General features: G+C 51.2%; 2 protein-coding genes across 2 annotated transcripts in view; one reads left to right on the top strand and one right to left on the bottom strand.

Moving 5' to 3' along the window:
• Positions 1-10,997, bottom strand: part of IGHMBP2 (immunoglobulin mu DNA binding protein 2) — a gene marked incomplete at its 5' end in the record, with an annotated part of 39,227 nt that extends 28,230 nt beyond the window's left edge. The window contains 4 exons of the mRNA XM_084263055.1: positions 6,071-6,168; positions 7,695-7,887; positions 9,564-9,733; positions 10,924-10,997. Coding sequence (XP_084119181.1) covers positions 6,071-6,168; positions 7,695-7,887; positions 9,564-9,733; positions 10,924-10,997 — 535 coding nt within the window. The remainder of the gene's footprint in view (positions 1-6,070; positions 6,169-7,694; positions 7,888-9,563; positions 9,734-10,923) is intronic.
• Positions 10,998-11,052: 55 nt separating this feature from the next.
• On the top strand, positions 11,053-27,709 carry MRPL21 (mitochondrial ribosomal protein L21). The gene is made up of 7 exons (XM_084263828.1): positions 11,053-11,095; positions 12,602-12,662; positions 16,882-16,967; positions 20,200-20,363; positions 21,801-21,853; positions 26,682-26,785; positions 27,483-27,709. Exons 1-7 carry the CDS (start codon positions 11,062-11,064, stop codon positions 27,545-27,547), a joined length of 567 nt encoding a protein of 188 aa, XP_084119954.1. The 5' UTR covers positions 11,053-11,061; the 3' UTR covers positions 27,548-27,709.
• The last annotated feature ends 141 nt before the right edge of the window (positions 27,710-27,850 follow it).

The raw sequence follows: 27,850 nt of genomic DNA, 5'->3' as shown, positions 1-27,850 counted from the left end.
TAACCTGCCTCGTGCTTTACACAGCATCTTTGAGTTAGCATGCTAATGACTAAGAGAAGGCTAGGAAGTGTCCCATGGGCTGGGGAAAAGAGAGAATAGCTTAAAAACTGGGAGGCGTTTCCCACGATGAGGAACAGCCGGGATGTGGGAGTCATTGATATTTCCTTGCTCAAGGAATGAGATCAGAAACAGGCTTCTCCAAAAGCATGCACACCCTCTTCCCTTTTAATCACATGCTGCCAAAAGTCGCTGTGTGGGCAGGCTGGGAAATGTGCCTGGCTGGGCTGGGCACACTGGTGGTGAGGAGGAGGGACACTGTCTCCTGTAAAGCTGGCTCCAGCCACCAGCTGGGCTCTGCATGGCTCCCTTGCAGAAATGTAGCTCACCCAGGTGGCAGGGCTAGCCCAAAAGCTCCTTACAGGCAGTTCTAGAACTTGCACAGGTGGTCCCAGAAGATGTCCCTTCACCCAGCTCTAGCCCTGTGTCAGCAGCTCTGTGCTGCTGCTTCCTGCTCTGCCCAAGGCTGGCCATCTCAGCCCCCAAGGCAGAGAAAGAACGTCAATCTGCATCCTTGGGGCTGTCAGGGATGGGTCTTGCTGCTGGTCAGGTAATTCAGGCTCTGATGCACTACTTGATTTAGGACTGCAGCACTGTAAAAAGAGGTAATAAATCACCTTGGCCATCAAGGTTGGTCCTCCAACAACAGTTCCAGTAACCAAGATGCTCTCCTGCACCGTGCCAGCAGTTCAGGTGAAGAAGTGGAGGATGATACTCATGGCCAGGAAAGGGGGGGGATCTGCACCATGTACGAGAGGGAATGGTCCCTCTCCTGGAAGAGCCCTGGTTCTCCAGAGCTGGGAGGTCTCTTGCTTCCAAAGTATATTCCTCACCATCAGTGTGTTTGGGCACCAAGAGCAAACTGGACGCCGTGGCCAGCTCCTCTACACTATAACCAACTGCAGCCCAATGCTGCTGGACAGAATCCTTGTGGGCAATTCAGCTGAAGCAAGGAACCTTCCCAGCTCTCTGTATGAAGCATTTGGCAGCTGAGTTGTCCACGCTGCTTCATTTTCCCCAAAGATCTCAAGAGCCCCCTCACTGCCTCTGTGAGGATGAGAGGCAGAGGGACAAGGAGTGTTTAAGTGACTTGTCGCTTGTGCCGAGGAACTTTTGCCAGAAACCCTCAGTGCTTCCCCAGGGCTCAGCCTGCTGGGTGGGCCTTACTGGGAACACCCCTGCCTTTGAACTGGGCTTTTTTCTTTCTTCCTTTTGCTTTCCAAATTTTTAGAGCAATGGGCATCATTAGATATGAAGCATGCCTTCTGTGCTCCCCATGACCCCACGAGCCAGCCAGTGCCTGGGCAGAGAGATAAACACCCCCTTGCTTTTTCTAGACCAGGACTAAAGGAGAGAGCTGGAAGCTGTTGGTGATCTCATAGGACTGTGCCTAGGTAAGACGTAACCATATTTCTGAAAGAAGAGAAGCACAGAGCAGTGCTGTGCTGGCCTCTGCTGGCAAGCAGAGCCTCTGTACACCCACCGCAGCATACAGGCGTGGGGGTCCCTGTGGACCTGCTGTGAGCTGGGAAAGGTTCCTTCTAGGGAACTTCTGGTGTGGAAGCTCTGAGTGCTTCTGGACTGTGAGTGCAGGTTGAAGTGCAAGAGCCAAGTGCAGCATTGCTGATGGATAGGTGGCCGGGGTCTGCTTCCCAGAGTTTGCCAATCAGGAATCCTCTGCAGTTCAGGGTTTGCCTTTTAGAAGGCTCATCCTCCCACTCAGAACTTTCTGGAGGCAGCAAGGTAAGGGTCAGAAATATCCTGAATCCCAGTTGTAGCTGCAGATCCCATCTACCCACCGGTGACGCCTTTGTACGCTCCTTTTGACATCTCCATAGAGTATTCTTCCTGTAGCCTACCTAGTGTTCCCATGCCATGCCAAGGATGTTCATTCTGAGCTGTGCTTGTGTTTTGACAGGACCTGGGCTTTGTGTGGTGCTACAGGCAGTGTCTCATCCTATGTTCCATCCCAGCAGCTCAGAAGGAGAGCTGGAAAGCTGAGATTCAGAGCATGACTTCAGCAAATACCATCCTGGCCATGTAAAGTGTGTGGGTTTGCGAGGGTGCACTGGCATTTTCCTGCTCTCTAGCAGCATTTCAGCTCTGCCCCCTGTGTAAGAGACCCTCCAACATACCCTTGTCCCTCCTGGATCAACATGGAGCTGCCACTTCCCTGAATCCAACCTAAAAGTCCTGGCTGGCCCTTGCAGTTCAGCTCCTAAAGCATTTATCAGCTCTGAGCCCTGACACATTCCTGGCTAGACCCAGACAGGCAACCCGAGCATCCTTGCAGGAGCAGTGGTGTAAGAACCTTCTAGCTGTGAGATCTCCTCTTGCCTGTGAAGACCACAGGATGAGCAGGCTGGTACAAACTACCTTCGGGCTTCTCAGGGGCAAAAGCCTGGAATTTTTTCCCCATGGTTACTGACAACCATCTTACACAAGCCCACTCCCAAAAATGTGGACCAGAACACTGTTCCGTCTGGAATTACGGCTGTACCTGTTACTACTGGGAGGGATTCAGGCCCGGAGCAGTGAGCAGGATTTTCCTGACACCGTGGGAAATGGCTGTGTGCAAAGTACTGCAGCAGCAGCAGCAACTCTGCCCATTATTGGGAGTCAGGTAAAAGGGTGCTGAACTGGTTTTGTCACTATTACCCTTCGGCACACACAGACTGAGTTTTCCTGTGCTGGTGGGACACCCAAGGCCACTAACCACTTCAAACCCATGTTTCTATTGGCCTTATCAGACTCCTCACCCTTATCAGCTGCCCACTAGATCCAGGCCCCCTCCTGGGACAACACGTGCTCCTCCAGGCACGGCACTCGGCAGCCTGCTCTCCCCCAAGGTAACCCAGGCAGCTGCGCTCCGCTCACGATGCATCACAGAAACAACAACTAACTAAAAGCTACGTACCAGACAGGCCATGAAGCTCTATTTGGGGATGCCCAACAGGGAGCCCGTACAAGCAGCCTTTTGAGGGAATAAAGCCCATACGCTTTTCCCTTTTCCCTCCGGGTTACAAGGCTCCCTGCTGGGAGAGAGCCACCAGCAGAAAGCACCTGTGGAGCAGAGAATGGCATCGAGACTCCGCTGGCTTTGCTGCCGGACACAACGGCCACGTCTTGCGTCTGTCGGTGAAACTGGTGGGCATTCTGTGTGTCAGCTCCATGTTGCACACTGCAGACCAGATAACTACCACCCCACTTTCTCCTTAGGGTCTACCTGTGGTCCTTTCAGTTTGCATCCCTGTAACACTTGAACCTGCTGAGCACTTTCTAACCAATTCGGTACCACGCCCCTGCATGCTTTATGAAAATGCAGTGGTATCAGCACCCACCTAAACCCCCCAAAACTCCTGTGCTTGAAAAACAAGGCTTCTAATTTGTTCCCCATCCTTTAAAAATACTGTTTAGGATTCTGTTTCTGCACACATCACTTGCTGGAACCTATTTTGCCCTTGGGAGAACATCCATGAACATCCAGGCACAGAGCTGGTGCTTACAATTTCCACTGACCCTTTTCCTTCTTGATTTCCTTCTAATTTGGTTTTTCCCCACGGTTTGTATAGAAAAAAGTGACGAATGCTTTCCCTCTAGGTATGGATGTCATCTGCTCCAGGCCTTCCTCCTCTCTTCCTGCATAAGTGTCAGCACCAGCTCTCTATTTGTACGGTCTCACTTCTAGCCTGGCTTTCTGGGCTTCTGGCTTATCTTGCATCCTGGGATGCCATTAATGTAGAGGTGTGTCTAGATATCCAGTTTTGAGATGTACAGAGCTTAACTCAGACTCCTAAGGGGTTGGTTTGAAATTGGGTAGTGGGTGGGATGAGGCAGATACAGGAAAACATCTCCTTGAGAACCAGGCTACAAGATGCCAGGTCCTGGAAGGAGCAGCACTCTGAAATACTGTGAGGTTTTTCCAGCCTTACATGTTGGGAGATGCTTCTGGGAAACACTTGCTGCCTTTTGCAGACAGCCCAAGTGTCTGTGAGTTCCTGTACATCCCTGTGTCCTAAGGTGTGTAGGACAGCTGGGGAACTGCATGTCCCGTCATATACCCATGAGACGGGATTTATCCAGCCAGCTGCTGAGGGCCCTCCCCTCCACCTCGTGGAGGCTGGCAGTTCAAGGCACCTTGCAGCACCATTTAAAGTTAGCTGTTGTTGTTTAATTCCTGGCTAGTGTAACATCTTTCCAGTTAGGAGAAAGAAATTATATGCTGACAAGGTAAATGGAAGAGCTTTCTGCTCTGCCAGAGCATTTTGCTGTTCCCAGGTGATATGCTGCCTTCTCATATTGCATCTACCCTGCCTGTGGTGCCTCAATGTTTCTATGGATCAACATTCTCAGCGCTGGGGAGATGTAGAATTCATCTCTCTGCTTAGTCTGGCACACCTGAGACATTTGGTGGAAAGCATTTTTCTTCATGAGAAGCAGTTCTGCTATCACAAGGGGAAAAGCAGAGTTGAAGTTGCTAAGAAAGTTAGCTCATTAAAATTTTAATTATTTCATCTAATATTAAAAACCTGAATACACCAAGGTAGGCAAGAGGCTAAGAGGTTTGACTCAGACTAAGCTTGGTGCTTAGAGCTACGGCCATATGACTCTGACTAGCACTGACTTCTCATCCTTGGTATGCCGTAGCGGAATCCTGGCCTGAAGGTACACTGATGGGGAACAGGAGGGCACAGGAAGGAGGCAAAGTGTGGCAGACAGGTGACTAGAGGGAGCAAAGCAAGAGGAAAGCCACTACAGCCAGCACGGAGTGTGCCGAGCTGCAGTGGGTGGAAATGGAGCAGAGCCCCAGCTGTCAAGGAACCAGGCAGGGATGGATGGTGTCGCCCACGGCGTGCTGCTCAGAGGTGAGAGGAGACCGACCTCTCTATAGGTCTTAGTAGGTACAGACTGCCCACCCCATGCTGCTAGGCACCTTACCCAACCCTTCACCTTCATTTCTCAGTTGGTAGCTCAGATGATGTTTCCCTTCTGCCACAGTATAATATCCATCAGCACTTGGACAGGCTGCCGATCAGAGGCTCTGGTTTCCCCCCTGTTTCTCTGATGGGGTAAGCCGTGTAATTTCACCTTTCTTTTTTTTTTTCCCCCAAGACTCACATCAGAAAAGATCCCAATAAAGGGGAATTCTACTTATATGCAATTTTTGGACAGCTGTTGGTAAACCCAAGTTATGAGGTTTTAAGTATTTGACGAAACTGAAGCAGCCTGCACATCTCCACCTTGACTGAACACAATCAGAGGGCTGTAAAAATAAAAATACAAGTGTTCCTATGCTGCTTTAAACTTCAGTATTTCCACAGTCACGTAACTTCCACAAAGGCAGTGTTACTGGATTTTCAATATAGAAGCAGCGCTGGCAGCTTCTGATCTTTAAAGTTTATGGATGGGGTTGGGGCAGGAAGCAAATAAGAAATGCCTCAAACTCAACTCAATTTCAAACTCACAAACGTGTGCAAATTTCCCCCAACACAAATCCTGTCTGTTTTATGCCAGAATTCAGCTTTACCTGGTACACTCTGGGAAAAGTGAGCACTAGCTTGCTGCACAGCCTCTCTCCCAGTGATGAGAAGGGCCCTTCCATGAGCCAAGTGTGTCTGGCGACCCATACACCAGTATGAAAAGGAAGCGTTCAGTGCTGCCGGCTGCAACACCACTCACTGCTCATATTCAGGGCTGGGGTCTTTCCTGCAGCAAAGCAAGCAGTGTGTTTGGACAACACCTTCCCAAAGGTCAGAGTTACTTGTGTTCCCATGGGTAATTTCAAAGAGCAGGTCTTGAGCTGAGAGACCAGGAGCACCCCTTGGCTGGTCAGGTCCTGAGGTGGGACTCAGACTGAGGGAGGAGCGATGGCAGCACAGGTGCTGCTCAGGGCTCGGCTCTTTGCCTCTGTTACATGTGACAGATCTGACCCCAAAGATGAGAAAATTTCTCTAGAAAGATCAATACAGCATCTGCCATCAGTCTGGTAAGAATTACAAAGAAGCATCCTTACTTGTCTCGCTGAATGCACGTGGATCAGAAGAAAAGAAGAGGACGTCGATCAGATCAGAGGCTGGACCGCCGTGGTGCTGCTTTAGCGCCTGCAGAGCCCTGTCAGAGAAGCAAACAGCCAGGTCAGGTGCACAGCACGAATTCCCTCAGAGGTCCCTGCACACCCCCTGGGGCAGTGATGAGACTGTGGGCACAGGTTCAAGTCTTCCAAAGCTGAAAAATGGCACAGCACAACAGACCAATCCTACCTCACCACTGCATCCCCCTGCCCTCACCACCCCCCTCAATGCTGCCCAGACTTCCACTTCCTACTAGTGCTCCAGTTTGGTAGAGCCAGACACTGGGCCGAGCCTTTCTGGCACATTAATTCAGCAATGAGCTCCTCACTTCTCCTGCTGGGATGGAAAAGGTTTTACACAGAATCCAGTGAGTACCAGAGGTGGTGCAGCACACCATCAAAATACGTAGCTCAGCATGGGGTTGAGGGGTGGGAGAAGAGGAAAGAGCAGGACCAGCCAGCAGGGAGGTGAATTTAGGTTGCTGTGACATGGAAGCATAATGTATCCAACAGAGTGCTCTCAGTATGGGTTCCCTCAGCAGTGAAGAGAAAAAGGAGGGCACATTCAAGGGGTGGGTACCTCCCCTAAGTGGGGCTGCTACAAGAGTCAATCCCGGACTGGTTTGGCTGGGAAGGGCCTCCAGACCACCCTAGTGCCCCCCCAGCCATGGGCAGGGACACCCACCCCCCCAGTCTAGGGTGCCCAAAGCCCCATCCAACCTGGCCTTGAGCCCTGCCAGAGATCCAGTGGCAGCCCCAGCTCCTCTGGGCACCCTGTGCCAGGGCCTCCCCCCTCCCCAGGAAGGATTTCTGCTTCCCAGCTCCTCTCCAGCTGCCCTCCTACAGCTGAAGGCCATTCCCCTGGGCCTGGCCCTCCCTGCCCTGTGTACCTTTGTGTTTCTTAGACAGTCTCGAACCTGATCTTCTCCCACAGTGGGCAGTTTTTTGTTCTCCCTGTCCTGCCTTGACCTTCTGAGGCTCAGGCTGTGTGGCTGAAGCACTGGCTGGTGAAGACTGAGGCAAAAAGTTGCGGAGTACCTCAGCTTTCTCCATATCCTGAGTAACCAGGTCTCACATTCCCTTCTGGAGGGGACCCACCTCATCTTCCTTTTCTCTCTGACATACCCAGAGAAGTTTTTCTTGTTGCCTGTGACGTCCCTGGCCAGACTTAACTCTATCGGGCCTTTACCTTTCCTAATCTGGTCCCTGGCTGCTCAGAGTTTCTCTACTGCCCCCAGGCTACTGGCCCTCACTTCCAGCCTCCATCTGCTTATCAAGGGCTTTGTCTGCTCGGGTGGCAGACCCCTACAATATGTGTCCCCTATTGTCCCTTTAATCCTGACTGGAAAGCTCTCCTCGCTCCTTGCCCATCCCCAGGTAGAGCTCCATTCACTCCAGCTGGTCACTCACACAGAGGGATAAGACAGGGAAAAGAGAAATGAAACCAAGTGATCTAAACTGAGATCGGACTCAGAAGAGCTTTTCCAGAATAAATTTGGCAATGCCTAAGGTGCTTTTGCTCTCCTGAGCAGTGACCATGGGTGAACTGCAACTCGGTGGCGCTTACTTTTTCAGCCTGTTGTAGGTGACGTCGTTGGCTACCTTCAGCAGGCGGTAGGAGCTCTCTCTGTCCAAGCTCAGCATGCCATCTCGAGACTCCTCGAAGGCAACAGTCACTGCTTTGGAGGTGACACGTGTGACGATGCCGGTGGAGAGCGGATCACCCTGGCCAGACGAATCGTAAAGGCCCACGATGTCCCCTGACAAGACAAGTCTGAAGTGAGTGTGAGGTGGGGCAACCACTTGGAAGAGAAGTTCTTCTGGGAGACCAGGCATGGTCCCGTGCAGACAGCACAACCACCTACACCAACTGCAGCTCTAGCACTGTGTTTCCTGCTGAGGTCAGAACTTGTGTCAAGCCCACAAACAAAGGAGAATATCCCTCTCTTAGCTGATAGAGCACATGGCAGGAGGCAGAACGACCTCGGGGTGGAGAGCAGTGCTGTTCCCTGTAGCCAGAGCTGCTCAGAAAGTGCTTTCACACAGCCCTTGGGAGAACCTGACTTCTCTGAACTCTCAAACCATTTTACATCCATTTTGCCTTTTAATAATAGACAAGGAGTCTGCATGACAATAGGTGGGTGACTGCTATCTAAGAACCAGAGATTCTGAAGGACTTGCTACAGTTTTTCACTGTCACTGTGAGAAGATGGAAAAGCAGAATTACAGAGTGTAATGCTGAAATGGGGATACTGAGCAGGAAGTTCAACTAAGTTTGTGGCTCAGCCGGGGCTCACATTCACTGTGGATTAAATTTCATGTTCACAAACTATGGGAAGTTCTCCTCCCTAAGGTCCTCCAGCTCTTACATCAAAATCCTGGTGTCCCAGGAATAACTTACTGCTACGGCAATGTCATTTCTTTTTGAAGAGCCACCAGCAGATGCTCTCAAGGCTGAGACCCCAATCTATAACGAATCATTTTAATTTCAAAGGTCAGCAGCTCAGAGGCCGGTGTGACAGAGAATGCATCAACTGCCATGCAAGCAGGGTCCAAAATGGTCTGGTTCCCTGATGCTTAGCAAGCTCAATGATGTAGCAAACAAAACCAAGAGCAAAACTAACCCAGCAAATTACATGGTGCAGCCAGCTCCTCTCTCATGGACCAGTTTTGGAGAGTTCAAGGCAAAACCCTCACTGCCTAAGGAAAAGAGAAGGGTGTCTGCATGGGTAAAAGAGAGGGACGACTTCTTTGGAGCTGCTTCACAGTCAAACCCAAGTTCTTCTGAGGGGTAAACTCGCATCACAGCATGGCAGGCAGTGTCCTCACCCTCCTTGGGTACCAGCAATGGAGGCAACAGTTCAGCTCTGACAACCCTGGTTGTGTTTCTATGGAAGTGCTGGCAGAGGGCACTAGTGAAAAGGGCACTAGCTGGTGTGTGGTGAGGCTGCATTTCTCTGGTGTCTTTATTCCCACAGAAATCCAGGTGTGTCAACTAATAACGGTACGTACTTCACCTCTTCCTCGCCAACACAGGGAAGGGCAGAAGTACGGCAGCTCAGGAAGGAAAAGAGAATCCACTTTCCATTTCACAATGCAAGTGTGACAAAAGCTTCTTACCTACTGCAAGATATAAGCTCAAACACTTTGGCTTGTACAAGGAATACCAGGAAATCTTTAGTCACAAGAGACCGAGGCTTTGCTTTCGTGGATTCAAGAGGAGGAAAGCCAGCTCTTTAATCACCGGCACCACCTCCTAGTGCAGCACACACGTCTGTAAAGAGAGGCTGCTTTTCTCTACATCCATCCTGTAGCCATAACATTTTCTCCCTTCCCCTTTTGCCTTAATTTCTCAGTCTTTACAAATATTATGTTAGGAAGATGTGCTGGTCATTTCTCACTTCACCTGCTTCACGCTGACAGGAACATCACTTACCAGGCCCCAAACTGTTATAGGGCAGCTCAGCGTCCGAATCGTATTTTCTTGGCTGAAACGTCACGAGCAGCCGTCCATAGAGGCCTGTTCTCTGGTTGGCAGCTTGGAGCTTTAGCAGGCAGACGCCTCTGCGCTGCAGTTCTTTCAGGGAGACGCTTTCCTGCCATGCCCTGCGAAGCACACACAAAATCCATTTGCTGGACTGAAGCCGAGATTCAAAACTTCAGATGACAAAACTGGATGAGACAAGGGGAGGAGATGGAAAAGAAGGGGAAGGATGGTGGCAATAGACGTATCAGCTTGTTGGAGTGTTGGCTTACGTGATCGTTTTGTAGTGATGTAACTAGATAGGGTCCCACCAGCTTACCTTGGGAAACAGGGCAACGCTCACAGACCCCGCAGCTGAGCTAACATCTCTTTATGTGTTGTCCCTTCTCCTGTCTGGGTGTGAAAAGGAAGGACCCGCCCCCTCAGAGAATAACTGGAATTTTCTCCTATCACATATAAGCACTAAAAGGGAAGAGTTGTTGTTTTTTCCTTGATGTCATGCTAACTTCTGCAGATGGCTGCACAGGGAAGGGGAGCAGGTGCTGGCACAGGCTTGCAGGCTACAAGTGAGTGTGGCACAAAAGGCAGGCATGGCTTTGCAGAATGCTGTCCTGTGGGGCCGGCCTGCCACAGCAGCTGTTTGTGCTCCACGGGCTCAGCTGTCAGGGGGTGGAGACCGCACAGATCAAAACAAAAAAGAAAAATCCCCCCGGTTTATTCTCCTGGGTCCCCCAGTTTGTCCAGCGTCCTGCAGGTCGGTCTGTGGGGAGTGCCGGGGAGCTTCAGGCAGCTGTGGAATGACCCTGTCCTGCCTCCTGGCACCCTCTGTCCTTGAGGCTGGCCCCAGAAGTGGGGGTGCCAGCACCCCTGAAATGGCCCCACACAATGGGGGTACCCGGTGACGTCCCTGCCCTCCCTGGCACCTCGACTCCTTCCGAGTCCGACGGGATTCGGTTTCGACTCCAGCCTCAGGGCAGGAGAGCAGAGCTGGGGGGGCTGCAGGGTCCAGCACCCCCTGCGGCCTGGCGGGGGGAAGGGGAGTGCGGCGGCGTGGCTCGGGTCCTTCAGGTGACAGCGAGCCCCAGGGGAGGAGTCAGAGCGGGGTTCCTAGACCTGGCCCCACCGGGGTGACTCGGCGGGGGGGTTATACCGGCGTGAGCCAGCGGGGCTCCGGAGGCACAGCAAGGCAGAGCGCTGTGCCCGGCTCCAGGTCCCACAGGCCCTAAGTGAGGCCCAGCCAGTCCCCGCAAGGGCCAGCGGGCACCCGGGCCCGCTGCAGGTGACGGGCTCCCCGCCGTAGCCGGCGCGGTACCTGCTCTCGGCGAGCTCGGCTTCCCTCTCCTCCCGCAGCAGCTCCAGGTGCCGCTCCGCCGCCTCCGCCGCCATGGCCCCGCCCGCCTGCGGCCCCGGGTCCCTTCCGCTTCCGAGTCACAGCGCAGGGGGCACCGCGATGGCGGCGGCGGCGGTTCGGCGGCGGGCGGCAGGTGGGACGGGTCGAGTCGAGTTTCCAGTGTGACCTGCCGGGCCCGGGCGCTCCGCGGGCCCTGCAAGCCCCCCCGCCACAGCCTCCCCGCGCCGGGCGGGTGCTTCAGCCCCTCCGGCTCCCGGGCCTGGTTTATCCGCGCTGCGGAGCTCTCCCGGGAGGTGGGGAAGCAGCCGCAGGGCTGGGCGGAGCGGCCCGGGGCTGGTTCAGCCTTGGAGCCAGTAGAAGGCCCGGGGCAGGGGAGAAAAGCCATTAATGGAGAGGAGAGCTGGGGGCTGGAGAGCGCGGTGGGGCCCCCATCAGCCTGCTGGAGCTGGCCGGGCTGGGGGTTCCGTGGCCCTGCCTGCACGTTCGGCTTTGCTCTCCGGGCCCGGTGGTGTGGCCTTGGTGAGCCTCGGCTGGTGAGGTTATGGAGGGTGGTTTGAAGAGGTTCTTCCCAGTCCCTGGTGGAGGCCCAGCCTGGCTGGAGGTGGGAAGGATGACGTGCCCACACAGGAGCTGCACGCAAGCTGGTCTTTTGGCTAAGTGAATTGTACCAGAAAGTGCATGGTTATCCCTGAGGTAACGTGTTTTGCCCTGAGCGTGTTTCTAGGCCGTAGTCTCAGCTAATTAGCAGCTAATTAATTTGAAAGAGGCTGGAGCCACCCTAAAGTGTAATTTCAGTTGCAGTGGGCTACTCGTGCATCAGACCAGTAATGCAGCCTCGTGCTTTTGGTAACAGGTCAGCCAGCGTATACGTAGCTCTGGAAAGTGCAAATAGATTTTCTGGATTGCTGTGTCCCACTGCTGTTACTTGTTTTGCTCTATAGCCCCTCCCCTCCTCTTGCCTGGAAGAGGTGCATCTCAAACAGTGAAATCCCAGAGGCAGGAGCAGTAAACCTGGATCTGCTGAACCTGCCCCACTCTTCTGGTTCCCTGTGTTTCACTTGGCATCATGGTGTCATCTTGGGAGCTACATCGGCAATGTTCCGTGTCTTCCTTCCCACTTTTCTGGGTGGAAACCTTGTAAGGTTTAGTAGAATGAGCTGAGAGTCACCAGGTAGATGTGCAGTGGCTCCCCTCTCCTTTTGGGGGGACCCACAGAGCTAGAAAGGAGCCTTCAAGCAGCATTGGATATGCTCAGAGTTAAGAGACTGCACCACAACATCCTTCCACTGCTTGGCTGTCCCCTCTGCCTTTCAGCCATGTTGTTCGTGGGATGCTCTGAGTGAATCTGTGTCTAGCTGGGAACATCACTTAAAATAAGGGTGTTTGCAATGGGAGATCTTTCTTGTCCTCTTTGCAATGCTGTGCACAACTGGTGGGTGCCTTCTCATGGTGTGCGTCGTCTTGTGCTTCCACCTCTATCTTGTCCGGTCGTGACAAAGCTTTGGCAGGTGGAAAAACGGAACCATGAAGCCGACCGGTGCCATGCCCCTTCAGCCTTGCTGTAATGACACCTCACCAGGGACTAGAAGCCCAGCAGTTGCCACTTATTTTTAATTCTTTCTCCCTCTATCTCTTTTAGCCTTCTTGCTGTCACCTGCGGTTCGGCACTGGAGTTCCCAGAGCACGTCGCTGCAGCAAGGGTAATGTGAAATGACTTTCTGCTTTGCTTTCTGCCCCATGAAATGCCTCAGTGGGGGTGGGGAGGGTGGCTCATTCTTCCTGTGGAAAGGAGCCTTGTCTGACCCCTTTGCCAAGCTGTCGCTTCGCAGTGTTGCCAGAAGGATGCTTCTGATTTCTGTAGTAGGCAGCCGAGTCTGGAGATGGATAATTCAGCAGGTTTGCTGATGACACCAAGCTGGGTAGTGAGGTTAACGTGCTAGAGGGATGGGATGCTATCCAGAGGGACTTGAACAGGCTGGAGAAGTGGGCCCTGGGGAACCTCATGGGGTTGAACAAAGCCAAGTGCAGAGTCCTGCACTGGAGTTGGGACAATCCCCATTATCCGTACAAGTTAGGAGGTGATGTGCTGCAAAGCAGCCATGAGGAAAAGGACTTGGGGGTGATGGTGGATGAGAAGCTGGACATGAGCCACCAATTCTGCCCCTCTGCTCTTCTCTGGAGCACCTGGAATGCTGTGTCCAGCTCTGGAGCCCTTAGCACAAGAGAACTTGGACCAGTTGGAGTGTGTCCAGAGGAGACCATGAGGATGATCTGAGAGCTGGAGCACCTCTCCTGTGAAGCCATGCTGACAGAGTTGGGTTGTTCAGCCTGCAGAAGAAAAGGCTCCAGGGGGACCTTATAGGGGCCTTCCAGTCCCTGAAAGGTGCCTATAATAAGAAAGCTGGGGAAGAACTGTTCCCAAGGGCATGGAGCGATAGGACGAGGGGTGATGGGTTTAAACTAGAAAAGGGGAGGTTTAGGTTGGGTATTAGGAAAAAGTTCTTCACTCTGAGGGTGGTGGATCACTGACACAGATTGCCCAGAGAGGTGGTGGAGGCCTCATCCCTGGAGACATTCAGTGTCAGGCTTGATGGGGCTCTGAGTGACCTGGTCTAGTGAAGATGTCCCTGCTCACTGCAGGAGTGGGACTGGATTATTTTAAAGGTCCCTTCCAGCCCAACACATTCTGGGATTCGATGATTCTGTAATTAGATTCTCCACTGAGAAAAGAGCCGTGGTGTGGGCTCAGCCCATAGTAGACAGCAGAGAAACCACTCGAATCAAGCACTAAAGGGTGTTGCACACTTCTCAAGTGCTAAAGGGGCTTCAACCGACCTCATACCTCCTGGGCTGGACCCCCAGCATAGATACAGGCAGTCTGCCCCTCAGCAAGGTCTGTAGGTCTGTCTTTGCTCTCTGATAAACACCAGACACGCACGGCTGTCTTTATAAAATGTGACAGCCCAAGAGCTACAGAACATGAGCTGGGGAACCACAGGCTTCATCTGCACCTGGGGACACACTTTGGGTCTCTGCCTCTGTGGCACAACACCCAACGTTCTCACTAGACCTGGACAGCCTTGGTGCTTGGGGTTAACAGGCTTGCTTGCCAGTGTTTGAAGCTTCTGTGAAATTAAAGCCCTTGGAAAGGCATTGCTGAGCACTACAGAGTGAACTGCTCAATCCTGGCTGCTGGCGTGTTCGTTTTGCTGCCTTTCATTAGCATCTCATGTTCCTTCCTGAATATTTTACAGGGTTTGTACATCCTGGGTTATTTATGGAACGTGTGGATCTCAGAGCACGGGAAATTCTGAATTTCCCACTTGTGATGGAGACAGTACTGACCGAGCAGTGCCTTTCTCCTCAGACTCCAGAAACAGATTCAGGGAGGATCTCCCTCCTCTTGGTCTTAAGGTTGTCTTTGTGTATTGTAGATTCCTGCCTAGTAAGGAATCTGTTGCCTTTTGGACATGTGTCTATGAGTAAAGGCATCTGGCACCTCTTGGGATGCTCCCTGAATGTTGCAGGATGGACTTGAGCCTCCTTTCCCTGCCCACTGAGGTGCATGAGGCGAGCAGTGTGTGTGTGTGAAGTCCTGCACTGTTAGAGTGGTGCTTCTCTCTCCAGTTCTTTGGGAACAAATCAGAGTTTTTTGTAACTGTCTCTTCTGTGGGGATGTAACCAGTGGCCTCTGTGCCCCCTTGCTGTTGCTTCTTGTCCCGGAGATCCTGAAAACCAGCTGATTACAAGCCAGTGCCATTTGCATTTTTTCTGCTCAGGCTCACGCTGAGTTTCATGCAGTGCTTCATTTTTGAATTAACACCCCGTGGCACATTTGAGCAGTGTTAATTGTTGTTCAGCTCTGATGTTTTGAACGGGGTTCTCATGATGTGATGCCGAGAAAGGCAGCATGTGCTGAGTGTCCGGGGCTTGCAGCTGCCAGGAGCTCGTTTGGTTTTTGAGACAGAGAATCCCTCCCAGCAATGGACTTGAGAAAAGTAGGGAGAATCCACCTGGAAAGCTATTGGATGTGCTGCTGGCTGCTGTCCTGCTTCATCAGCCTTTGCCTGCTTGCCTGCAGCACGTTCACTGAGCCGAAGGGGGCCATGTCTTGAGCCAGCCACATTTTCAGCAGGTATGAGAGCAGCATTGCAGCACAGAAAGTAGCACAGGTTTTGGGTACGGTGTCTGCACAGCCTTTGTCATTCAGGCACTGGTGTGGTTTGAGCTGTGGTTGCTCCTGCGATTGTGTTGGTGCTGAGTGATCCTAAAGGGACGTGTCTGTGATGTGCAGGAGACCCCCGGGTCCTGAAACTGGAGAGGCTCTTGTCTCAGCTGCAGGGTGTTCGAAGACAGACGTTATGAGGGTGAGTCTCTGTCACCATGGTGGAAGCTGCCCTTGAGAAAGAAGGAGGATTTAATTTGGACCTTTTAGCAAAAAACCTTGGTGCTCAGAGTCGTGGTGAGGAATGATGCTTGCACTTGACTGGACAGGCATGGGACAGTGCACATGAGAAACAAGCCCAGAGGTTGTGTGGGATGTCTCCAGTCCCTCCCCAGCCAGGCACTGCCAACTGTGGGCAGAGGCAGTGATGGCCCGGGAGAGGCTTTTGGGCCAAACGCTCCTCTAGCGAGCTCTGAATCGCGCTGGGGGTGGGAGAGGCCGTTATTATTGCCATTCAGGGAATGCAGCTGTAAGTGACAAAAGCAGAGCAGCCTCGGAATGCTCCTGTAAAGAACCCAGCTGTGGTCTTAAGGCCCTCTCTAAACTATCTATTTAACAGAAAAGAGCTTCAAAAAATAGAGGGAAAAAGGACGCGTGTGAGTCATTCCCGTGTGGCGCTCAAGGCTTATTTAAGAACCTCATTAGCCCTTCTTCCCCATCAAAGCCTCGCTGCCTCCTCCCGGATGCTGCCCGCTGTCGGGTAATGGGGGGGCTTTGTACGTGGTGCTGAAGGCGGGTGAGAAGCGTCAATGGGCTCAGCTCAGGTGTGGTGGAGGTAACCTGAGTTTATACCTGGAAAAGCCGAACAAGAGCATTTCCTCTAAAACTTGGGTGCAAGCAAGGCTCGAGGCAGGTCTGTTTCCTTTAGAGCTGGTGACAAACATCCAGTCCTTAAAAAACAAGGCAGTGGAAAGTCACCAGTGGTTACTGAGCTTGATCACCATTAGCACATCCAGCTGCACATCTCAGCGTCAGGAGCAATCGATACCCTACCCTGGGTGAATTTTCAGTTAATTCTCAATCCGTTTCTTGGATTCAAACATTCTGAAGGTAAAAAAACCCAAAACAATTTCCACATCCCTGTACTGAATTTTACATGAGGATGGGAGGAAAGCAAATCACCCAGTGAGATATTTATCCCTTTTTCTTAAAGCTTGCTGCAGGACCTGGTGGATCTAAACGACATTAAGCCCTGACTGTGTTTGGTAGAGTATTTGCAGGCTGACTTCAGAAGTAAGACCAGGTGTTTTCTGGGTGGTTTTGAACAGCCTTGTGACATAGGCTGCAGTACTTCTGCAGCATTTCTTGTCCTACTAGAGGGCTTTTGCCAGGTCCAGGGACTTTGCCACATCAGTGGTCTCCATTGGATTAAGTCCTGGGGAGTTAATGTGGCTTTTGCCGTGCCTACCACCCTCTGTCTGTAATGGACTGGAAAGGAAAAGCTCACCTTGCTCACGAGCCACTACAAAGTGAACCGTGGCTGGTGGGAAGTTGCCTTCTTCTGGTCCAAGTGGGATTTAGGTTGTCTTCCGTACTGATACATCATTACGTCTCCTCCACAACTTCTGCTCTCTGAGCAGAAAACCACTTTCCACTCCATCTCCAGCTTGTTTTACCTTTTCTCCTCTCTCCGTGTTTTACATCTCTTGACAGTGCCTGTGTGCCACAAGTAAACCTTACCCTATCATTCACAGACTTGTTGCCAAAACATCTCTGACTTCTCCCCCATGGCCTGAAGTGAAGCTTCCAGACCCAGTGGAAGAAGCGAAGCATCATGCAGGTAAAGGTCTCAAGTCTCCAAGTGAAGACCAGCACTCGGGCATTGCCCTGTGTGGCCTGATTGAGCATAAATGCCTTCAGTGATGGGAGCCAGTGTTTGCTCTTGGCGCTTTTGCCTCATTTCTTGCATGTGCCAGTGCCACTGGACTTTGGCTCCAGCTGCTGGTATTGGAGATTTGGGTAGAATTTGACTTCTTAGTTTACAACAGCTTGGCCTTATCACCACCTACAACTACCTGAAGGGAGGTTGTAGAGAGGTGGGTGATGGTCTCTTCAGCCAGGTGACAGGAGATGGGACAAGGGGAAATGACCTCAAACTGTGCCAGGGCAGGGTCAGATCAGATGTTAGGGAAAAGCTCTTCCCTGAAAGAGTTGTGGGGATGTGGAACAGGCTGCCCAGGGAGGGGGCTGAGTCACCTTCCCTGGGTGTGTTTAAAAAAAACAGTAGATGAGGTACTTAGGGATATGGTTTAGCATAGGACAGGAACAGTTGGACTTGATGATCATAAAGGTCTTTTTCAACCTTGTGATTCTGTAACAGTCACGGAGGAATCTTGCCTGATGTGGGGTGTTGCTTTCCTAAAGCATTAAACAAGCCAGTCAGAGAGGAGAAAACAATTATTTTTCTTATAATGGAGCAATTGAAAAGCCAGAGCCAGCATAAGCAGTTGGATGGTGGGCATATCAGAGAGCTGGTGTATTTTAGCTCATGAACTACAACAAGAGAGCCAGCATAAGCAGGTGGATGGTGGGCACATGACAGAGCTGCAGAGGTGTGACATAAGGCAAGAAGCAGCTGGGAAGTGATGTAATGGCAGCGAACACATTCCTGTCCCCACATGTAGTCAGTACTGCTGAATGCAGGCAGTGGTGTCCCCGAACGCAGCACATGGGCTGTGCAGTGGTTGGCCTTCAAGGAGAGCGAGCCAGGTTCCCATAGCTGTTCAACCATCCTCCTTGTTTAACCTCACTAGAACATGTCAGGCTTCTGTCTGTCACCAGACCCGAGGTCCTCTGTCGGGGGGGATGTGAACGTCACGTGCAGAGAAGTGGCTCGCGTCTCTCTTCGCGTTGGCTGGGTGTGGCCATTGCCATCCAGACCCTGGTAGGGATGGCAGTGGGGGACCAGCCCGCAGGATACGAGCCCCAGTTCTCTTAGGGTCAGTGGCGAGCAGCAGCTGTGTGCTTCACGCAGGCAGTGAGCTCCTCACTGACAGGCAGGCTCGTGGCATTGGGCTCTGGGACATCTGAGAAGGGCACCTGACTGCTCTGCTTTGGGGAAGAGAGGCGAGCTGTGTCCACCTTTTGCAGATAGGCCCCTGTTCCCTGTCTGAAGTGTGTAATAACAGTGTGAGCGATGAGCTGTGGAGAGAGCCCACTGCTCCAGGTCTCTGGCTGTGCTTCATGCTGCTTCTTATCTCCTTTGCGCTCCTGGGATTGCTGAAGTGACAGATGAGTGTTCTGTTCCTGAGCATGATTTGACCCAGTGGTGAACCATAGAGTGCTGGCGTGATTTGCTGAAGCCCTGTGGTGAGCAGCGTCCCATGTTCCCCGCTTGATTCCCATGGGATCCTTGGGCTGCTGTGCTTTCCGTGCCTTCTAACCTCCTGCTGTTTATGAGCTTGCATCATTATCTCCTGGCTGTGCTTATCCAAAGCAAACGACAGCAAGAGCGTTTGAGTTCTGCCTTCTATTTTCCTGCTGGCTGTGGAAACAGCCTTGGATATTTCAGGAAGGGTTGCGCCACATGGTGCTGAGATACAAGCCATGCTACAGTCAAATGGTGCCGTCACTGGATGTTTCCTGTCACTAGAGCTGTTTGGAGTAGTTACCAACAACTTCAGAGCCCAAGTGCAGTGAAGGAAAAGTACCTGGTTTGGTTACAAAAAGATGAGAAAGCCCAGGTACAGAGGTGAAATTTGACAAGGAAATTACCCTGGTTAGAGCATGACTCTGCGTGGGGTTTGTTAAGAGAAAGCTGTAAGCCAGCATCTTGAAGATCTGGTTTTGACATGTTGGCCGCAGGACTACTGACGTTACCTCCATCTGCAGTTCAGAGCTGGGAGAAATTCATTGTACCCATTGTGCTGTTGAGGGCATAACAAAGAGAAGGGGCTTGTGGGTTTTTTATTCTGGGCTATTTGTAGTGGGGCCACTGTGAAAAGAGCACACAGGGGATTTTTTGCTTCTGGGGCAGTAGTTCCAGTACAGAGAAGCTAAACTCTTCATCATAGCAGGAGCTGTAGCCGCTACTGCCTTGCAAATAATTTCTCTTCTTACCCCTACCATTAGGAGTTTGCATCTGCTGGGTTGAAACTGGGACACTTTCAGAGTGTTCCTGTAAGGGCTGGGTTTGGTTTGACTGGCTGCTGAGTTCTTCTCTGTCCCAAATGGATGTTGCTTTGTTTACATTGCAAGAGAATATGATTCGGGCACTTTTGAGGACAATGAAGGAAATCTATTTTTGCAGTTATAGTGAAGTTTCTCTTTTTCTGAACAGCTCAGGAGGGTGGAAAGCTGCTGTGTGGCAAAGGAATGGCACTCATTAAGCAGTGCCTTCTGATGTTCCCATGAAAATTGGGTTTGGCGTCACTGCTCGGGAAGCTGGTCACAGCAAACAGTTTGTTCGTGTGCAGGACCTCATCCCTGGGGCTGCTCCTGGCAACTGCTCTGTGGGCATGTGTGCTGGAAAAGAGTGAGGAAAAGTCTCTTCCCTTTGCTGTAGGTACAGGTTCTCAAGCCAGGCTTTGTTAGCACGCTGGAGCCCTTTTTCCCCCATGTACTTTGCCAAACTCCCTGATGTTCCCATGTGCCTTACACTGGAATCGGAGCCCTGGGCTTTCTGATCTCACTTGGAGGCTGAGGGCAGTTCCCCCCCTGCAGTGTAGGAGGTGCAATGAGCGCTGTTCTCTGGAGTGTTTTATAACTGAATGTGGCACCTTTTGCAAGGCCTGAGAAACAGGCTGAGAAGTCAAGTCTTAGATCAGCCGCCCTGTGTCTATGTTAGGTGTTTACTTATGCAGCCTTGCAAGCAAATGAAATACAAACAAGTCATTAAGTTTATGACAGGCTGGCTCACGCCCTGTAGGAAGCAACATTGCTGTTGGTCCTTACTTAAAGATTCTCAGAAAAGAAGGTTGGGTGGGAGGGGGAGGTGTGGCTGAATTGGTTTTGGACAGCTCTTCATGCCTTGCTGGGCTTCCTACACTGATTCCTTCCCTGTTTGCCAACAGAAGTGGTACAGAAGGTGAACAACATGATCGCAACGGGGCAGTATGGAAGGCTCTTTGCTGTGGTCCACTTTGCCAGCAAGCAGTGGAAGATAACCAGTGAAGACTTGATTATGATGGACAATGTACTGGAGGCTGAATGCGGAGACCGAATCCGGATGGAAAAGGTGATGTGCCGTCCTTCCACAGTGCCTGTGATGCCCTGGTGTCTGTGGGGTTGGAGAAAATTGTGAGCAAAACCTGTAACCAGTTTTTAAGAGCGAGTCCTGAAGAGCTCCTGTCGCATCTCCTGCTCTCACCCCAGCCATTTGCTTTGCCTTCGTTTTGTTCCAATTTCAGTTACTCTGTTAGTGCTGTTACCATGATTTCTGTGGAGCAGTGTTGGACTGGGCTCTGTTAGGAGCCCGGTTTGTGTTGTACTGACTTCATCCAAAAAAAGAAAATTACAGTTGTTGTTTCTAGAGGCGGCAACTAAAAGCTGTGTTTACCTTGAGACTCCCAACACCCAAAATACTTGTGGTGCTCCCAGAGGGACTGTCACTGCTCAGGGCTTTGCCAAGATCCTTATCACGCCCAGTGTGTTGGGTGGAGGGAGGGGGATGGTGCCCGTAGGGGAGAACTGCCAGGATGCAATGCACTATCTTTATCCATAGCCTTGGTTAACTAGCAGGAACTTGTAGAGGCTTGTTAATCCGAATCTTAAATGAAGGATTATGAAAGGGGATTCTCTTGGCTTAATCTGAACCAAGCAAGCGGTTAGAGAGACATGAGCAGTCGTTCTTCTTATCCGTGGCCTTGAAACCCAGTTTGGAGGCAGGCTTTCAGGCAGGCTGTCCCCTGCATGCTGGTACGCAGCAGAGGAGTGGTTTGTGTGGAGTAGCCAGCTAGGAATGCAAAGGTCGGGGTGGGAGTGAAGAAGGTGAAAAGCTTGCCTAACCACCATAACCCTCTGGGGATTTAACTGGCAAGTTTCTGTCTGAAACCAAGATCTGAATGTCTCATGGCCCTTTTAACTGCGGCCGCACAACCTGTGTGGGGAAGGAGGTGGCCTGTAGGAAATGCTGCCTCCTCTCACCATCACCTCGCTCAGTCCTGCCTGGGCCTTCAGACAGACAAGTGAATGCAACACCCTGAAACAAGAGGCTTGTCCCTGGGGTGGCGAGATTCCCCCTGTGATGTTCATTCCTTCCTTGCCCGTATTGCAGCCTCATGGAGGAGAACGAGGCATGTGTTTACTGGGATACGCAGGATTGCTATAAAAACCCTGTGGTTTTAGGAGCTGCCATTCATTCAGATCCCACACAAGGCACATTTATTCTTCTTTCCCGTGCTGCTTTTTGTATCTTTTATAACTGTTGGTGAGCCAGAACAGAAAGGTTCAGTGTGTTCTGATCAGTGTGGAAGATACTTCTGAAGTGCGTCTTCGTGGGATCGGCTCGCCTTGCAGTCTGTCTGCTTAATGAACAGTGTCAGGATTGGGATGCGTAAAGACCTATTTTTAAGCAGTTTTACTCCTTTACTTTGACTGTAGAATTTGGAAGATGTCATTTGCGTTTCTGTTGGGACAATGAGCCAGTGACATATGCCTGATTTATTTTCCCTAGGTTTTGCTGGTTGGTGCTGACGACTTCACGCTTATTGGGAGGCCGATTCTGGGGTAAGAGGCAAAAATTATCAAGTGCAATTCTTGTAATTAATTCTAGCTCCAGAGCTCCTGCAGTTCCTGAAACTGAGAAACCTGGGTCTGTCAGCACTAGGTCCTTTCCCAGCCCCATGGCTTTTGAAAGAATTGTCAGTAAAACGAGCTCCTTGGCCTCTGCCAACTCTGACATTACCCTGGGCCAGGACAGAGCAGCAGTTCCCATTTCTAATGTAGTGGTACAGTATTCACCTCTGTTGGGCTGGAGCTTTTTCTCATGGTGTAAGCCTTGCACAAGCTAACAGTAAATCTTGCTCTTCTGATGTCTTTACTCCCTTACCTCAATTTCAGAGATCGATCATCCTCTTGGAATAACCCATAAATCCTTTCCCATCCCCTAATTTGACTTAGGGTTTTTAACCCATTCTCTTTTGCTTTTGTCTTAACCCAGCAGGCTTTAGTCTTAATTTTAAGAGTCCCTAACTTTCCCTTCCTCCTGGTCATGCAGTCCCACAGTCCCCAGAGTGGGAAGGAAGCGTTCGGCCCCTTGGCACCACCTCCATCCCTGTGCCTTAGGACTTGCCTTTGCAGAGCACCCAGTTCTTCAGCCTTTTCTGTACCAAAAGGAAGTGGTGTTTGGACCAGGTTTTATTGCTCAGCTCTTGCAGCACTGGCCCGAAGCAAAGTCATGAACTGCCATTTTCCCCAGGACAGGAGGTTTTAGTGGCAAAGATCAACTCACGATGAGGTTCTTGAGTTGATCTTTGCAAGTTCTGTAGGTATCTGGCAGCTAAACCACACACATAGGTTAGCCTGAACTGTACCACCCTTGGCAGAGGCTGCTCAGGTAAGGAGATGCTTGCACATCTGAGAATTATTTCTTGGTGGCTTGTGTAGCTTCAGGTCAGAAATAACATGTGGTTTCAGACTGATGTCACATCCATGGTACCAGGGAGTTGTAACAGGCTTGTGGGGTTGATGACAGGCTTCAGTCACGCTGGTGGTAATTGCCTTGGTTCCCTGTGTGGAACAGCAGGGCTTGTGGGCTGCGAGTCCTTTTAACAGGACTGCAAAGGGACCTGCCGTAGCACATCTGTGGGGTCTGAATTATGGCCAGATGTTGTGCTTGTGGAAGATCTTAGGAAGAGGTATCTTGTTATCAGGGCTAGGAATGGCATCTTGAAGAAATCCCAAGAGCCCCCGTTCTGCAGAGGGTGACACCATGTCAGGCAGCTTAGGACACCATGGTGGTCCTGAGTTGGTTCCTGGCAGCTCTCAGTTTGTGTGCTGGAGTTGACATGTGGCCCGAGACCCAGAACCTCTGGGACAGGAAGAAAACCACCTGTCTGGGCCCTGTAAGCACTCAAAGTGTGCCGAAAGCCTTGCCAGCTCCAACCACGCATCTGCTGGTGTTCGCCTCAACTACAGCAGCTTTGGGAGAGGAGGAGGTGACTGACCAAACAGGCAGAACGAGAGGCCGGTAGGGAAGGTGCCATCCTCCCGGTGAGCTGCAGAAAAGCTTCTCCGGTGCCCCTCTGGTGTACTGTGGACCACTGTTCCTTTGTTTAGTTTCCCAGTTGTGCCTAAACCACAGACCTTTTGGAGGGGAGATTAGAGCTGAGGGGTTTGGTTTTCTACAGTTTTAAAAATAAACCCGTCCATGAGTGCTTGCAGCAGTCCCTGTGTAAGATGGTTCATTACAGCTGCACTCCCTGTTCAGACTCGGAGGCGGGTAGGAACTTGTCCTGGTTTGGACAGATGGTCATGTTTTAATTTTCTGGAGCAGTCGGATGCCTCCCAAGATGACACTGCTCTGAAGCCTTAAAAAACAACAGCGCAACAAAACAGATCTGTGTGGCAGAGGCTATTCTGGGAACTTGTAGCTGGCTTCTGCTCTGGAATCTGTTGGGTTTTGTGTTTGTGCAAGTTACTTGCTGTCTGGTGGATTGGCATCAGGGTGCCAGGCAGTATGTGGTTGTACTTCGTTGAGCTGGATAAGACCAAAATTGTTGGGCACTGTGAAATCTGTGGTTAGAAGTGAATGTAGCCTTGGGCAAGTTTGCATTTTGGGCCATCAGTTAAGTGCCCTGAGCTATTTTAAACATGAGTGAAACCGATGGTGCCTCTGTTGGAAAGTTTAGCTTATTTCTAGACAAAGTCCAGCTGAGAGGGAATTTTTCCCTCCAGATGAACCCTGGTTTTTGTTCTGCTACCTGCCCCTTTCTACAGTGGCAATGACAAAGGGCCTTGGACCTGTTCTTCTCCTGCCCAGACAGGCTGGGAATCAGTTACCTTCTGCAGGGAGCGAGTGAGCCTGTCAGCAGAAATTACTGCTTCGAAGAGTTACAATCCTTTGGGGTTGTGGGTTGCCTGGATCTTTTTCACTATTTAATAGCTTTCAGCCCAACTTAGATCTATGAGATTTCAGTGTGAATTTCTCTCGCCTCCTACAAAAATCTGATAGCTGTGCTTTGTCAAAAACCATTTCGCTGCTGAAAGGAGCAGGGCTGACTGTTTCGGGCTCTGGGAAATGTGTGACCCCCTTCTTATTTTTATGGACATTCCAGTCATACCTAAAACACTTGATGAAGATTTTTTTTTCTTTTTTTTTATTTTTCCTCTTGAGCTCGATTTTGTTGAGAACTTTTCTGTTCATGTACACTTCACTGGTTTCTTTCTGCTGTGCTTCAGCCTTTCAACCAGCAGATCCCCCTGCTTTGTCTGTCAGAGAAGGGCTCCCTGGGGCCCCTTAGCCTTGAACTTTGACTTGCAGAGTGAAGCCATGCTTGGTTACTCCACTGCCTCAACAGACCCCTGAAAGATTTGCTTGAAAGCGTGTCGACATCTACGAGCGATGGAGCAGATGCTTCTCCCTTTGGCTGGGTACTGTCCGAGGCCTGGCACAGCCAGTGCGATCCCGTGGTGAGGGCTGTGTCAGGGCTGGCTTGGCTATGCTACAGCAAACCCTAGCTTCTGAGAGCAGCACAGAGGTTTTGGTGACTGGATCGCTTTATCTGGCCTGGCTGCTGTCCAGTCTTCCCATGTGAGAGCCATCAGTGACTTTCCGACGTGCCTTTAGATCTTGGGCCTGTGCAAAGGCAGCAGGAGCAGAGCTCTGTCTGCCTTCAGTGGGCAGGAATCGGACCTGGAAAGCATAACTCCCTGATGATAGCGGTAAAACACAGCCAGCCCCTGGAGAACAGCTCATTCCTTGGTTTCTTTCCTAGAGCTGTGCAGCTTGCCCTGTAGCTCAGCTGTGCTGTGGGTCCCGTCACTGGGCTGAGTCTGGAGAACATCTTTAGTGGGGATGTCGGGGTCACTCAGTGGTCTCTTCAAATCTCTGTTCTCTGACGTCTGTTTTCTTCTGGGCTAGGCACTAACTGCGGATACATCCATTTTCTCCTCTGGCTGTCTTTCCCTCCTCCCTCAAGGGTTCAATCTCTGCTGTATGTTACACCCCGCAGGGTACATGTTAGGAGAGATGGGAAATGTCTTCAAGCCTTCGGCCTCCCAGTGACCTTGCTGGAACAGGCTGGATGGGCTTCCCCCCTCCGCCCCCCATGAGCGCCGAGAGAGTCCTTTGTCAGGAGAATGTTCTTTAAATGTCTTCTGGCAGTGGAGTGAGCATGCTAATGAGTTTTTAATGGTATTCTGCAGTGATGCTGCATGAAAGAGTGTCTCTTCCTCCTCCGTTGTGGCTCTTGATTAAAACCACGCTTTCCAAAGCGTTAGTCTGGCTCTCGTCTAGCGGCACTTATCTTCCTGGAGAGGAGGAGTTGTGCAGACAGGTAGCTGGTCCTCCGGCGCATGCTTCATTCTGCTTTGTGTTCCAGCTCTGGTGTTTGTCAGGTAGCAGCTAGAGATCCCAGCACGCTTTTTCTAACTTCAGCTGGGACGACTTCTCCCAGAGCTCCACAGAATCCCTGGGTGGGCAGGATGTGTGTTTATGCGTGTCGGTAAGGTGATGTGGAGGGAGGAATCGCACCGTGGTTTTACTTGGCTGTGAACAAAGCGTGGGCCATATTCTTGTCTGTCCTGGGGGAGGGAGGAGGTTTGCTTGCTGAGAATTTCCATGTGTAGTAATAAGATCTAGAAATAATTTGAGTCTGAGTGGTCTTGCCACTCAAGCTGAGCTCCCCCAGCTGCGGGGTGGGCAGCAGACCTGAAATCCTCAGGGAGTGCCCATCTTCCCTTCCAATTTGGGGTAAACAAACAGGACAGACCAGGAGTGGGAGGCAGAAGAGGCACGTGGGAGGAGAAGTGACTTGCTCCAGCAGCCCGCTAGCTGTGCTTCCTGCTAGAAACAGCGGGCCAAACCTCTTTTCCTGAGCCCTTGCCAGGACTTCCCTAGGTAAGCTAGGGGAGAAGACTTTATTCCAGCTGTCCCTGGTGCTTTAAGAAGGAGGAAGGACCTCTGCATCGACCAGCATGACACCGGAGAAGGGGCCACAGTGCGTTTAACCTGTACTATAAGCAAAAGTAGTTCACATGAGATCATGTGAATGTGCCTTGCTGTAATCATACAAGTTCCTGCAGGTTAGTCGTACTCCTGCCTCCTTATCTGTTTCTGATCTTACCCACCGCGGGACAGAGAGCTGCTGCCCTGCCAAGTGTCACACCACTTGGCTCAACTACATACCACACCTTCAAGGCTTCGGTTTCCCAATGCAAAGCCAACAGCCTGACAGACTTCCCTCCTTCCGTGGGGACTCTGTCGTTCCTGTGGCTCTGAGCTCTGTAAGGCTGGAGCTGTTACCTGTGTGTCCCTTTTCCCCACAAAGCTGCTCACCGAGAGGAGGAGAATGTAAACAATTAAAAAGTGATACTTTGAAATTGTGTTTTTAAGGAAAGAACTCGTCCGGGTGGAGGCCACTGTGATCGAGAAGACAGAGTCATGGCCAAAGATTAACATGCGCTTTTGGAAGAGGCACAACTATCAAAGGAAGAAAAGTAAGATGATAAGTGTGCAGAGCTTCCTTCCCTGGTGGTTGTTTGCTGGATCTGGGAGGGGGGGTATTGTGACACAGGGGCAGAAGAAGGCTCATTCACTGTCTCCCCAGCACCTCTCTCCCAGCACAGCACCTCTCTCCCAGCCCACTGCCTGCTGTATTCAGAGCCCCATGACTTACCACTCCCTTGGCCCAGCACCTTTGATTAGGTAGCCTTCCAAAAAATCTCACTGAAAAATTTCCCTGGGCTGAGAAGTGAGCTCCTTCTCTTTCCAAACCCTTTGCAGTCGGATGTGTGATCACAGGTATTAACAAGCCTTGCTGGTGCACCGTGGCAGCCGTTGCGATTATCAAATAACAGCCCCGTCTCGGGTCTGACTGAGACACACGAACAATGAGCATTTTTTTATGGCCTGAATGCTAAAGCCTTGACCAGCCTGATGCAATCCCATGGGAACACTGCCTGGGTGTTGTGTCCATGTGTCTTGGTTCTGGATGGATCCAGGACACCGTGCCACACCTATAGTGCACGGCTGTCCCGCCAGTGCGGCAGCATCTGCCCACACACCCTTCCTGAAACCGTCACGCCTTGGCGTGCCTTGTGCTCGTGTAGTGAAGCCAGCAGGAGCCTTCCAGAGGTACACAACAGTTCTGTGCCAACAGCTGATCTTTCTTTTCATTTTTGCATTCTTTTTCAGTCATCATGAACCCACAGACTGTCCTCCGGATAAACACCATAGAAATTTTCCCCTGCTTGTCATGACTGATTGATCGGGGGTTGTGTGGCTGAGCTCTGTTATTACTTTAGGCAATTACAGAAATAAAACTGCCTTGTCACTGGAAAGTTCTGGACTTCTTACTGTTGCCAGAAATGGAAAATCTGTATGTGCTTTCTGTTGTAAAAAACCAAAATGAACTATTTTTTAAACTATTCTTTCCGTCTTGATGGTGTTTCTTTGTCAGGACTTTTGAACAACACAGGTCCTGTTGCCAGCTGGGGCTCCCTCTCTGCCTGCACCTCTCTGTGCTCAGGAATTCAGGCTCTCGCCTGTGCCTTGAAAACACC

The sequence above is a fragment of the Gallinula chloropus genome (genome assembly GCF_964237585.1).
Source record: "Gallinula chloropus genome assembly, chromosome: 4".
NCBI lineage: Eukaryota > Metazoa > Chordata > Aves > Gruiformes > Rallidae > Gallinula > Gallinula chloropus.
This window is presented reverse-complemented; position numbering and strand designations above follow the sequence as displayed.

Bases quoted from the DNA above. Each gene is read 5' to 3' on its own strand.
- MRPL21 (XM_084263828.1), top strand. From the start codon at position 11,062: ATGGCGGCGGCGGCGGTTCGGCGGCGGGCGGCAG. The intron at 11,096-12,601 runs GTGGGACGGGTC...TATCTCTTTTAG, and splicing joins GGTTCGGCGGCGGGCGGCAG to CCTTCTTGCTGTCACCTGCG. The intron at 12,663-16,881 runs GTAATGTGAAAT...TATCATTCACAG, and splicing joins AGCACGTCGCTGCAGCAAGG to ACTTGTTGCCAAAACATCTC.